We start from the raw sequence: 14,341 nt of genomic DNA on the forward strand, positions 1-14,341 counted from the left end.
TCCACTTAAATTGGATTCACTCAAATCAATGAAAAAAATTATATATATAAAAAAGATTGATACAGAGCATCATGTTCATCACAAGAAATCTCGAGTGGTGCATACATGCCCATCGCAAGAGATCTAGAATGTGGATGCAAGATTCATCCTAATTTCATGTTTGATGCTTGATCTTAATTAATTTTAGTTTATAACGAAACATATGCATAAATATTAATGTCATGTATCCTAATTGTTTAAGGTTAAGTTGTGGATTATTAATTAACTGCATCCCATTAAACTGGATCACTCAAATCGATGAAAACACAAAAACGATATATAAACATGATTGATAAGAGTATCAAACTAAAAGAATAATAGGTTGGATTCAATTATTTGATTTTAACCTTAAATAAGGATCAGACGGATCAATTTAGAAAAAATGAACTTTTTGATATATTAGAAATCAAAGACTCAAAATTAGGAGGGTAAAGTTACATATATACCCCTGTTCTCATTGTTTTATATATATATATATATATATATATATATATATATATATATATATATATATATAGTTTTTCGACTCAAATTTTTGTTTGTATATCGATATACATAATATGTATATTTATTATTTATCTATGGATTTATATTTATACTCCATTGTGGTAAGGGAAAGAAAAAAAAAATTATACTCCATTGTGGTAAGGGGAAAAAAAAAAAATTGTTACAGTATCTACAGTGATTGCTACAGTAGCTACAGTGTTTTCAGGCAAGGTGGCGAGATATGATTGGTGGGCGTTGTCCATATTTAGTATTTAGTATAGTATAATACCGAGATAAAATTTTACTCTTATTAAGACAAAATGATAAATAAAAAATAACGGTTATAAAACCAAAAAGTATAACGTAATAATGTACTATCGACCTTTACATTACATTTTTATGTTGATATAACAAAGTGATCTTGCAAGTCATTTCAGTTGCTATTTGCTAATAATATATACGTTGATTGATTGATCTTAACTTGATATTTATAGTGCTCATATATACGTGTTATTGTTAATTTTTTCATGCTACATGCTGAAACTACAAAACCACTTCAAAAAAATACCCTTTAGGCAAAAATTCATGAGATGAGATGGACTAGTATTTTAATGGTTCAGATAAACAATGACATAAAAGAATAAAATAGCTACATCACATTTCGTAATCATCAAAATCTCAAAAGCAAAAATGAAGTTGCTAATCAAGTGCCAAACAAATTTCAAAAATAAGACATTCCCACAAATTTTAAGCATGTGCTATAAATGATGTGATATAACTAAACAGGTGAAATGATGTGCCTACCACCCAAAGACCATTGTCGTCATGATGTTGAATCTATAGATACTTGAACAGAATGCCCCCATGGGTTGCAAAGAACGGAGCAAACACCAAAGATTCAACAGCCATGAGCTTTATCAGAATGTTTAGTGATGGCCCAGATGTATCCTTCAAAGGATCACCAACGGTGTCTCCAATCACAGCCGCCTTGTGAGCGTCCGACCCTTTCGGTCCAAGAGCCTTAGCCGCATCAGAAACACCAGCCTAAAAACAAAAGAATATGAATAAGTTCCCCTCATTTATTTGTAACCAAGTGGATTAGGGTTATGCTTTATCATTAACACAACAGCAAACAATCCAAACAAGAAAAAGTTAGTGAAACACAAAATCGGTCAAACAAGTCAACTTGGCCAAAATTGTCCCGGTCAAAATTACTACTCCCTCCGTCCCAACTTAATAGTCTCTGAACAAGAAACATACAGTATATGAAACGGCATAATCACAGTGTACTTTTTGATAACTTCACAGTTTCACCCCTTATTTTTTACTAACCTTTTTGTTTTACATACATAAAGTAAGGGCATGAAAGAAATTTATCCCATTATTCTTATCTATTATCTATTATGGAAGTGAACTATTAAATTAGGACGTCCTAAAAAGGAATATTGGACTATTAATATGGGATAGAAAGGGTATATTTGAACTACTACAGTTTGACACTAATCATATGTTAAAAAATATAAAATATCAGACAAAAGGTGTTGCATTAACTCAACCACATGGACATATGTTGACCCATGACAGAACCATTTGTTACCTCAATGTATTTCTTAGCGTTGTCCCAAGCACCACCAGTGTTTGATGCAGAGATAGCGATCTGTATCATATCAAATAGTTAGAATTTAGAAAAATTGATTAAATCAAAGTCAACCAAAAGAAGAAGATGAATTTAACAAGTACCTGTACACCAGAGATGAGCGATCCAGCAAGAACACCAGAAAGTGTTTCGACGCCAAATAAGATCCCAACAATAAGGGGAGTTAGCATGACAAGACAACCAGGCGGGATCATCTCTTTAATGGATGCGTCAGTCGAGATTTTAACGCAGGTGGCGTAATCAGGTTTACCGGTACCTTCCATGAGACCGGGAATAGTGTTGAATTGTCTACGGACTTCTTCAACCATTGCAAGTGCAGCGGTCCCCACACTCTTCATTGTCATGGCCGAAAACCAGTATGGAAGCATGGCACCCACGAGCAAACCGATGAAAACTTTAGGGGTTAAAACGTTAACGGTTGTAATCTCGGCTCTACTCACAAATGCACCGAAAAGAGCCAAGGATACAAGAGCTGCAGAACCTATAGCAAAACCCTGATGCAGAAAAAGAAAATCAAAATCAGGTCGAAAGGAAAAACAGAACCATTAGTCTGTTTGCTAATGCAATGACACTAGTGATATGAATAACCAACTACTTTTAGCAAATCGGGTCACAAGTTATTAAGTAGCTAATCCATCAACTTTAGGGGTGTGCATATCGCGTAAAAAAAGAGGAACCGAACCCGTCCCGAACTGAACCGAGCTATTTCGGTCCGGTCCTCGGCCCGAATTTCTGCTACAAAATGTGACTCGGGACAGAACTGAACCAAAAGTTGTGGGTTTGGACACTCATATCAGCGACGAAATGATACTTGTTTGCTAAACCATGCAATAAACTTTTGATGTAACAACAAAGTCTTTGTAATCACCATACCTTGCAAACGAATCAGGTTGGGTCGGTTTGGGTAAAGGGTCAAAACGGTTTTGTATTGAAATAGGTCATTTGCCAAACGGGTCAGATTTATATGAACAGGTCCAAATGGGCCAGGTTGGGTCGAGTTGGGCAATGGGTCAAAATGGGTCATGGGTCAAACAGGTCAGATTTTTTAGACGGGTCAAATGGGTCGGGTTTAAAACTGAAACGAGAAAAATGATAACTGAAACGGGTCAAATAGGTCAACCAGACCCGTACCTTGCCAATAGCAGCAGTGGTGTTACCAGCAGCATCAAGAGCATCGGTTCGTTCACGAATTCTGTGGCTCATACCAGCCATTTCGGCTATACCACCAGCATTGTCACTGATGGGACCATACGCGTCAATGGCTAAACCAGTTGCTATGGTGCTCAGCATCCCAAGTGCAGCTACAGCAACACCATACATAGCAGCAAAGCTAAAACTAACAAAAATACTGATTGCAATTGCAAAAATCGGGATGATAACTGATTGATATCCCAAAGCAAGACCAAATATAACATTCGTTGCAGCTCCAGTACGGCAAGATTCCGCAACTTCTTGCACAGGGCTAAGAAAAAGTCAAAATTAATTCAAATTATTAGTCTTTACTTTAAAGCAACTATAACTGAATTTAATATAATTACTGAGATAGTCCCTGTGGTTTCACCCAAATTGCTGAAATAGTCCCTAGAGTTTTTTTTTACCGAGATAGTCCTCGTGGTTTTCAAAATGTTGCTGAAATAGTCCTTTTGTTACTAAGATAGTCCCTGTGGTTTCAGCAATTTGGTGAAACCGGAGGGACTATCTCAGCAACAAAAGGACTATCTCAGCAACATTTTGAGAACCACGAGGACCAAATAGATTAAAATTAAACCCCATGGACTATTTCAGCAATTTGAGTAAAATCACAGGGACTATCTCAGTAACATTTTGAGAACCACGAGGACCAAATAGATTGAAATTAAACCCCAGGGGCTATTTCAGCAATTTGAGTGAAATCACAGTGACTATCTCAGTAATTATGTCTATTATTTGGAAAAAGAACACACACACACACACACACACACACACACACACACACACACACACACTTTTAAACCTAGGGAATTCAAGATCCTTGAATTCCCTAGGGGGTCTTTCTCCCCCACGGTAAGCCCTCCGTGAACTTACGCAAGATTCTTTTATTTGCTATAACATTCCCTTAATCTATATCTAGTGTGCAGCAAAAAACAGCCAAAATAATACAGCAAATGCATATATACGATAAACTTGTACCTGTAAGCATTGCTAGTGTAGTACTCTGTTACAAATCCAATAATAAGACCGGCCCACAAACCAACACAAACACACAAGAACAATTGCCTGCACCATATTACCAAAATGTAAGCTTTCATGAAAAATTCTCATATTCTATATAAGTATAATAAATAAGCATTCAAACAATATCATACCAGTTCTTTACTACTTTCTGGGTTCCAAAATCGAAGATGGTGAAGCTAGAAGGAAGAGCAATCCAACTAACAACTGCGATACCGATAGTCATCAGCACGGTTGAAATAATAAGTTGATTTTTCAAAGATGGCTCGATTTGCTTTACTTCTTTGACTTCAAAGAAATCGGTAGCAAACAAAGTAGTGATCAAGCACACAATGATGCCTACGGAGCTCACGATGAGCGGGTACATCATTGCGGTAAAATCGTGAGTGGTCCCGAATGATGAAATGGATGCAACAACGAGAGCAGCACATGATGACTCAGCATATGAACCAAACAGATCAGATCCCATACCAGCAATATCTCCCACGTTGTCTCCCACGTTGTCAGCAATAACCTGCAGCAAATTACCATTTCATTGCTAAATTAACCCCAAAAACAAATGAATTATAGCAAATATATAAGTAGAAATTTTTTAATCAGGTAGTGTGTTTGTGTGTGTACACGATATATAACACCAAAGTGGCAATTTTGAACCACATCCTGATGACTAGGTTGATTTGGGTTGTGTTTAATGTTACATGGGTCAAATTAAAAATTTAGCTAACAGAGAACAGGGTTGAAACGTTTAAAATCAATCTACAGACTTATACTTCGCTTCATTAAAAGGTAAGTCATTTAGATTTAAATATTAAGTCTAGCTATTGTGTCAATAGCAAGCGTCGACTTATTGGCGACTTGACTGACCCCTAGAGCTTAAAGTAAATTTCAGGCAGAGTCAAAACCCATGAAAATTTGATTTTACAATTTTCATGGCGTCTCTAGTTTACTTTTATTTTATTTTTATTTTATTCTATTTTATTTTATTTTTAAATTCTATTTTTTTTTTTTTTTTTTGGCCGGAGGTCCACTCAAGCAATCTCCCTATCCGTCGAATCCCTATCCGTCGAATTGAGAGAGGGATGACTTTCTCTACTTTTGAGTTACTCTGGGTAGAGAAATGACTTGTCTTTATTTCTCGGATAGGGGAAGGATTGTCTACATCTCACCTCCCCATACACCACCTAGGTGGTATTGGGTTCTGTTGTTGTTGCAGTTGTTGTGTTTATTTACAAGGTTGAAAAAGACGCGAGATGAAGACGAGTCGGTCACAAACTTAAAAGGTCGAGTCGGCCGAGATGGTGTTTTTCCCAGCTAATGTTATTGTTATCATATTTAGTTCTAGTTATTATTTACATTGTTTTCTATGATTATAGTGTATTTATTAGATTATCTTTAAAGAATACAAATTAAGTCTGTTTTTCCCAGCTAATATTTAAATAGGTTTGAGATGTTCGTTTACACTACAACAAAGGCCAAATAAAAAAGTCGACTTTTGACCGAAGTTGACTGACTTTGACCTGACTTTTTAGCATTGAGCAACTAATATGATGTTTTGAGCGAAACGAGACAGACTAGTCACCAAAAAGTCGCAACGGCCACCGCAACCGCCGTTTGCAACCATGGTTATTTAAAAAGAAATTAATAGAATCAACAAAAAAGTGTTACCCACCCAGGCTGTTATGTCCCATGCAAAACAGGTGACCCGTTGCAGATTTGACCATTACCCAACCCTTCCATTTGCAAGTATTATTCTTAACATATACAAATACAAGATTTTAATTATAAAAGATAAGCCGTTTACCGCTGGGTTCCTAGGGTCATCTTCAGGGATGTTCCTTTCGACCTTGCCAACAAGATCGGCCCCAACATCAGCAGCCTTTGTATAAATACCGCCACCAACTCTACCAAAAAGTGCCATAGATGAACCACCAAGTCCATAACCAGTAATCGACTCAAAAAGACCTTCCCAATCATCACCATAGTAAAGCTTGAATAGGTTGATAATAATATAAAGTACTAAAAGACCGTTTGCAGCAAGAAGGAACCCCATGACTGCACCAGATCGGAATGCAACAATGAAGGCCTTACTGACACCCTTTCTAGCTTCAAGGGTAGTTCTGGCATTTGCATATGTGGCAATTTTCATTCCTAAGAAACCAGATACGACTGAGGTGACGGCACCAAGCACAAAAGCAACAGTGCTGAAGACAGCTGTCATTAGAGCAGGCTTGCACATCTTGGTGACATCATATGTGCATACTTTATTACTGGTGCTGAAACTTTCAACAGAGCCAAGGAATAGAAAGATCAGAACAGCAAAAATGACCATGAAAACACCAACATATTGGTATTCAGTGTACAAGAACGAGGTTGCTCCTGAAAATATCAAGAAAAACAATGTAAGTATATCTGATAACAGGACCAAGTGCAGCTATTATTACTAAAATCACTAAGATAAATGAAATACAAAAAAGGTATTGTTGTTAATCGAACATACTTTAACATAACTATACATCATAGCTACAATCCAATTTGTATATTCCAATATTACCAAATTCAAAAAGAAAAAAGAAAAATACTACATAGTGTAGTTGGAGCATAATGAACGAAAACTATAGCATGCTTACAGTAGTTTACATATCCATGCAAAGTAACTGTCTTTTACCATAATATATACAAACTAGTTTTATGAGCCCGTGCGTTGCACGAAAACGTAAAAATTAAATAAAATATCAATTATAAGAAACAATCATTTTATGAGCCCCTGATTTGAAGATATGTTATATATTCATGAATTTATCCAAAGTTTTATGAGCCCGTGGGTTGTACGGAAACGTAAAAACTAACGAAATTATCAATTATAAAGCCAAACATTTTATTAGCCCGTGATTTGAGGATATGTTATATATTTTTGCGATTGATCTAAATTTATGAAAGGAGGCGTATTAGGCTGTATGAGAATATTGTATCACATGATAGATAAAAGTCATCAAATGACAAATTTATCAAACATGACGATGTTTGTTAAATTTATCAAACATGCCGATGTTTGTTAAATTTTGTGTTGTTAGTAACACAATTATTTTCATAATAAGATAGATCGTTTAAAAAACTGTAAAGTACAAAACATTTTATCTTTTATTTTAAAAGTGATGAAGTGATTTATATGATTTTTATTTGTATATCTAGATATGTATGTGTTTGTTTCTAAAATTTAGAATCTATTCATGACTTTATTAATTATTAATTATAATATATGTACAACTAACACAACCGATGGAATAGATATCAATTAGATTTTTATATACATATAATCAGTATATTATAAAGAATCGATATATTAGGAATATTTATTATTCTAAACGTATGTATATGTATATAATTGTATAAGAATTTGTAAATATTTTTAAATTCATGATAAGTATGGTAGGTAAATTTTAACATATATAAAATTTAATTAAGAAATATTATTTAATCCAGTTTAATTTAAAAAATTACACATGTGCAAATTTAATTCAAATTAATTGAGAAATTGACACGTAGGATTATTGGCGCGCTTTATTATAATGTATGTATGTATAGATAGAAGATTGCATACTTCCGTATGAACTGGTAAAGTATGTGACATTGAATGGTAAAACAAAGTCACCCTGTTGCATGTTGGATCAGTAAAAATATATATAAAAATGTCACATTTTCATTCATTATGTCCATATAATAACAGTTAGCAATTTCATTTATAATTTCTTCTTGAACCAATCATATTAGCAGAAGAGTTGAAATATGACTGGTCCCAAACACATACTACCAAACAAGTCTCTTGTTTTCTTTACAGCTTTATCCACATTTTGTTCATATATTGTTTCATTCTGGAACACAAATCATAAATGAAATGGTACACTCATCATACTATCCCATATTTTATAGTACCAGATCTACAAACAACATCATATGCAATCACATTTTAAACCATTATTAAACCATAAACATTAGCTCATAGATCTCTCAACACACAACCAAATGAGTTTAAAATATATAATTAAATACAAATATTAATATTAATATTAAAAAAAAAAAAGAATAATTTCACTGACAACCAGCAAGATCCCAGATTTGAACAATGTCTAAGCTCAAAGCTACAATATTTTTTAAATATTTAACATTATATTATAGATTCATATCATATTTAGAAACTTGAATCAAACTCTGCCTACACGTGTACATTAATAAAATATAGATAACTTTATACGAGTATAATTAAATTAAAAAATATAAATTTCATCGATTCAACAGCCACCGCAGTTACTAAGATTGAATTAGTATTTAACTAATGGAAAACCAGATCTCGATTCAAACCTAAAAGTCACTACCAAACCACATAGTCACGAGCAAATTCAAACATACTTACAACTAACTAAATATAAAATTGCAGTCAATACTATTATTTTCATTAATTTATAATTTTTAATTAATAATAATAAATGTATGTAACTAATTCAATAATTTACCTTCTGAAATAGCGTTTTGGATTTCAGCACATTTCTGAACGACTGTATGGTCGTTAATTCCTTCTTCTTCTTCAATCAACGATTCAGTGAAACCATTTTTAGCGTCGCCGGAAGGTTTTTCCGGCGAGAGTTTCACCTGCGAAACGAGGTACCATTGAAATAGAGAGAATACGATTCCAATAATTGCACAAACTGGGATAACGATTTCAGTGCCGAGATCTGAGAGGATCGTGGTCCCCATTTTGGCCGGAAAATTAGATCAGAACGAATAGATATATATAGATAGATATATGTGTGGTGTATCCTGTATATATCTCTCTTTTTGGGCGAATGAAATGGTGAGACCTCGAAGTGATAAATATAGAGGGGTTTTGGAATGATGATGAGACAACTGGGCGGGTGTGTGAAGTTGATCATGTCTTTGTACAGAGTAAGAAGTGTTAAATACAGAGTGTCGTCGTATTGAGGTGATGTATTTTGTGCTTTAGATGAGGTATATTATTTGATGTTTGGTCATTTCAGATCTGGGTAAAATTATGCTGACGTGTGGTGTAGTGGTGCCGTATTATCTTATTACTCATTTTTTGCTTAAAAATACAATTAAAGGGTATAGTTTACCATTTTATGTCTTTTAAATGGAAATGATATCTACACAATTTAAAGTTGTTATCTACACAATTTTCATGCTTTACAGTGTTGTACTGTATAATACTGTAAAATATTATGATTAGGTACATAACAATTTGAGGTTATGTACATATCATCACCCATCTTTTAAATACATGTTTTTTTCATGTGCAAAACTAATTCTCATAAATTAAATTCAAATTAATTGTCTAGTAAGATAATAAAATAATAAATAGTTAAATACAATCTGTATTAGAAATTAATGGCTAGAAAAAATATATTATAAATGAGAGTTGTTAAAAATATAGTGTGACTAATTCAGGTGTCTCATTCATGCTGCAAGGCAAGGGTGGGGTATGGGTTAACATTGTTCGTGCAGGCTGGGAGATAGAGAAGTATGTGGAGGGTTTTCGGAGCTCTTTCATCAAGGAAATCGGTGAAGGTGATTCGACTCTGTTCTCGGAGGAGCCATAGCTGATGGATATGTACCTCAGAAGCTAAAGTTTTCGCAATTATACCATCTGAAGAAGTTGGATAAAAATGCCTCAGTCCGTGATAGAGTGGAATGGACAGATCAAGGCTGCAATCTCAGATGGAATTGGAGGTGTAACCCAACTGGTCGGGCTCAAAGTGAGGTTGCTGACATAACCTAACAGGTTATCGGCTTAGATTAAAAGGCACAGATTGAGTGATTCATGGCAATGGAAGCTTTTAAACAATGGTCATTTTACCACCAAGGATCTCACCAAACTATTTGAATTGGATGGTTCGGTTCTGGGTAATTCATAGCTGAATCAACAGGAGTCTCTCAGGAATAATTCCGTCCCACTAAAGGTCGAAGTATTTATCTGGAGGCATTTAAGACAACGCCTCCCGGTACGTGTAGAGCTTGACAAAAGGGGTATCGATCTTAACTCTTTATTATGTCCTTTTTGTGATAACGTTATTGAATTCGTAGACCATACGATTTTCTTTTGTAAATATGCAATGGATGTGTGGGAAAGAGTGTATAATTGGTTGGGTTTCAGAGGGGTTACAAACTTGAGTTTAAGTTAAGCCTTTCAGGGGAATTGTACTAGGAGGTTATCGATATTCGAGTCAAGATTGTGGCAGGCGATTGAATGGACGTTTGCATATCTCATTTGGAAAAATCGCAACCTCAAGGTCTTCTCCAACAAATCTTGGAATGGGTCGGATGCTTTAATGGAAATCCATCTTAAATCTTACGAGTGGGTGACGCTACGCATCAAAAAAAGAAAGATTGATTGGCTTCTTTGGCTAACGGATTCCTCAAGCTACATCTCGAGTTCTTAATGTGATTCAGTGCAGGTTGCAGGCTCTGCAACAAGCCATTGTTTGTTGTTTTCAATCTAGTTTTATTGTAATTATACCCAAAGTTGGATTACGTGGTTTCAAGTCTGTAGGATAACATTGTTGTAGCTTCGTGTATAGCAGCTCTGCATGCTGCTGCTCATTTGTAAATGGGGCAGACTCCTTTGGTTTTTCCCCTACTCTTTCGTGGTTTAAAAAAATTATCTTTTTGAAAGAAAAAAAACGAATAGTGTGACAAAATTATTGTATGATCGTTAATTTTTTACATCAGATGGTGAATCTTGTTTTAATAGTGATGATAGTGTATTTAAATTGTTAATTTTTATAGATTTCTCAAAATTTATCGTACTTTAGTATTTTATGTATTGCACTAAAATAGTGTTTATACATTTTCATATATTTCGTTAAAGATAAAAAAAAAATATATTGTTAGCTCTTTATTTTTAAGTTGCATAATAAAGTATTTAGTAAGTATATATATATATATATATATATATATATATATATATATATATATATATATATATATATATATATATATAATAAAGTATTTAGTATGTATTTAGTGTGCATTTGATAAAATAAAGTGATTAAACTTCAAATGATTCAAAATTAAAAGATTTAAAAGTTTTGATTGAACTTCATTATTAACAAAAATAATTTGTTTAATAAATATTCTGAATGAAGACTATAAATGATTATTATCTTTTTATATGAATAAATAAAAGTATATATGTGTTAGAAGTATTCTAAATATACTATAAATAGGATTAAAAGAAATGAACGCTCTAATGATTAAAATATATTTCAACATTCAACATATATTTTTTTGGCGTCTAATATTTTTTGTTATGCATAATTCACAAATAAACGTATTTAATGTTATCAAAATGAGAGAGTGTGAGAGAGAGCCCTTAGAGAGAGAAAGGCAAGGTATGGCAACACATGGAGCTTGGCGTGTAGTGACCCGAACTTTTCCATGTTTATATATATATTAAATAAAATTGTTATTTACATGATTAAGTGTTTCCAACATGTTAAGCAATCAAACTTGTTAAGACTTGATTAATTGAAATAGATTTCATATAGACAATTGACCACCCAAGTTGACAGGTGATTCACGAACGTTAAAACTTGTAAAAACTATACGATGACATATATATGGTTATATATATAGTTAACATGATTTTATTATAAGTATGTATCTCATTAGGTATTTTAACAATGAGTTATATACATAAAAATGAGACTATTAATTTAAGAAACTCGAAAACGATATATATAACGATTATCGTTATAACAACGTCTTACTAGGTACATATGAATCATATTAAGATATTGATACACTTGGTTAATTATGTTAAATGATAAGTAAATATATTATTAAGTGTATTAACAATGAAATACATATGTAAAAATAAGGCTACTAACTTAATGATTTCGAAACGAGACATATATGTAACGATTATCGTTGTAACGGCATTTAACTGTATATATATCATACTAAGATATATTATATATCATAATATCATGATAATATAACAATTTAACATCTCATTTGTTATAATAAATAATGGGTTAACAACATTCAACAAGATCGTTAACCTAAAGGTTTCAAAACAACATTTACATGTAACGACTAACGATGACTTAACGACTCAGTTAAAATGTATATACATGTAGTGTTTTAATATGTATTCATACACTTTTGAAAGACTTCAAGACACTTATCAAAATACTTCTACTTAACAAAAATGCTTACAATTACATCCTCGTTCAGTTTCATCAACAATTCTACTCGTATGCACCCGTATTCGTACTCGTACAATACACAGCTTTTAGATGTATGTACTATTGGTATATTGAAAGGACCCGTTCATATACATTATAAACGATTCACAATAGTTGATTACATCGCGAGGTATTTGACCTCTATATGATACATTTTACAAACATTGCATTCGTTTTTAAAAGACAAACTTTCTTTACAACGAAAGTTGAAGGCATGCACACCATTTCATAATACATCCAACTATAATTTGGCTTAATAGTAATCTTGATGAACTCAATGACTCGAATGCAACGTCTTTCAAAATATGCCATTAATAACTCCAAGTAATATCCTTAAAATGAGCTAATGCACAGCGGAAGATTTCTTTAATACCTGAGAATAAACATGCTTTAAAGTGTCTACCAAAAAGTTGGTGAGTTCATAGGTTTATCATAACAATCATTTCAATATCTTAATAGACCACAAGATTTCCGTTTATAAATATATGTACACTCGCAAGTGTATAAAAGTATTCTATAAGTTGTAGGCACCCGGTAACAAGCCTTAACGTTCATGTTTTACCCTCTGAAGTACACCAGATCAGGTGTGTTTAAAATAACCTCGAAGTACTAAAGCATCCCATAGTCAGGATGGGGTTTGTCAAGCCCAATAGATCTATCTTTAGGATTCGTGCCTACCGTACATAGACAAGTAGTTTAATGTTACCAAGCTAAGGGCATATTTCTGGTTTAAACCCACGTAAAATTAGTTTTAGTACTTGTGCCTATTTCGTAAAATATTTATAAAAATAGCGCATGTATTCTCAGTCCCAAAAATATATATAAAAGGGAGCAAATGAAACTCACAATACTGTATTTCGTAGTAAAAATACATATAACGTCATTTAACAAGTGCAAGGTTGGCCTCGGATTCACGAACGTATCAATATTGAGATTCAATATTGCAGGAAAGTACGTAGACGAAACGGAGATGATAAACACTAGATTGACCTCACGAGCATACCCATGAACCATACCCATCACCTCCATAGCTATAACCCATAATTTCCTTAGCTTCGACTCATTCAAAAAAAACTATTTTGAAATCACTTGGACAGCACTCCGTCGTAATATTTTATGTATACTAATAATATCTTGAAATAATACAGAGCAAATATATATTTATATATATAAATCGATTGAGAGAGTTTAGAGAAATATATTTCAAGTTTCTATGAAATAATGAAACCTGCTGAATTCTATTTATAATAGATTTTTGAATTATTAAAGTGAATTATTAAAGTGAATTATTAAAGTATGAATTATTAAAGCTAATTATTAAAGTATGAATTATTAAAGTGAATTATTAAAGTATGAATTATTAAAGTGAATTATTAAAGTATGAATTATTAAAGTAAATTATTAAAGTATAAATTATTAAAGTGAATTATTAAAGTTAAAGTAAAGTAAAAGTAAAGTAAAGGTAAAGTTAAAGTATAGTAAAAGTATAAAAACTATGTATGTATAATACGCGTATAAATATATATAATATTAATTTAAATCGTTACATATATTTAATGAAATAAAATATAAATATCGTTATATTTATTATACTGGTTAAGTAATGAGTTGTCAAAAGTGATTCTAGATATTTATAAAAGTTATATACATTTTAATAATAAAGTTCTTTTTAAACTGAAAACGTCTTTGT

General features: G+C 32.7%; 1 protein-coding gene across 1 annotated transcript; it reads right to left on the bottom strand.

Annotated features, from left to right (window-relative positions):
- Positions 1 to 1,131: 1,131 nt before the first annotated feature.
- On the bottom strand, positions 1,132 to 9,245 carry LOC139839836 (pyrophosphate-energized vacuolar membrane proton pump-like). The gene is made up of 8 exons (XM_071830006.1): positions 8,902 to 9,245; positions 6,195 to 6,769; positions 4,528 to 4,907; positions 4,352 to 4,438; positions 3,314 to 3,644; positions 2,266 to 2,676; positions 2,123 to 2,182; positions 1,132 to 1,569 (listed from the first exon to the last, which is right to left on the bottom strand). The coding sequence occupies exons 1-8, from the start codon at positions 9,140 to 9,142 to the stop codon at positions 1,363 to 1,365; spliced, it is 2,292 nt and encodes a 763-aa protein (XP_071686107.1). The 5' UTR covers positions 9,143 to 9,245; the 3' UTR covers positions 1,132 to 1,362.
- Between the last annotated feature and the right edge of the window lie 5,096 nt (positions 9,246 to 14,341).

This window comes from Rutidosis leptorrhynchoides, chromosome 4, assembly GCF_046630445.1.
Source record: "Rutidosis leptorrhynchoides isolate AG116_Rl617_1_P2 chromosome 4, CSIRO_AGI_Rlap_v1, whole genome shotgun sequence".
Classification (NCBI taxonomy): Eukaryota; Viridiplantae; Streptophyta; class Magnoliopsida; order Asterales; family Asteraceae; genus Rutidosis; species Rutidosis leptorrhynchoides.

Bases quoted from the DNA above. Each gene is read 5' to 3' on its own strand.
- LOC139839836 (XM_071830006.1), bottom strand. From the start codon at position 9,142: ATGGGGACCACGATCCTCTCAGATCTCGGCACTGAAATCGTTATCCCA. The intron at 6,770-8,901 runs GTAAATTATTGA...TGATATTTTCAG, and splicing joins CCAAAACGCTATTTCAGAAG to GAGCAACCTCGTTCTTGTAC. The intron at 4,908-6,194 runs GTAAACGGCTTA...AATTTGCTGCAG, and splicing joins ATGACCCTAGGAACCCAGCG to GTTATTGCTGACAACGTGGG.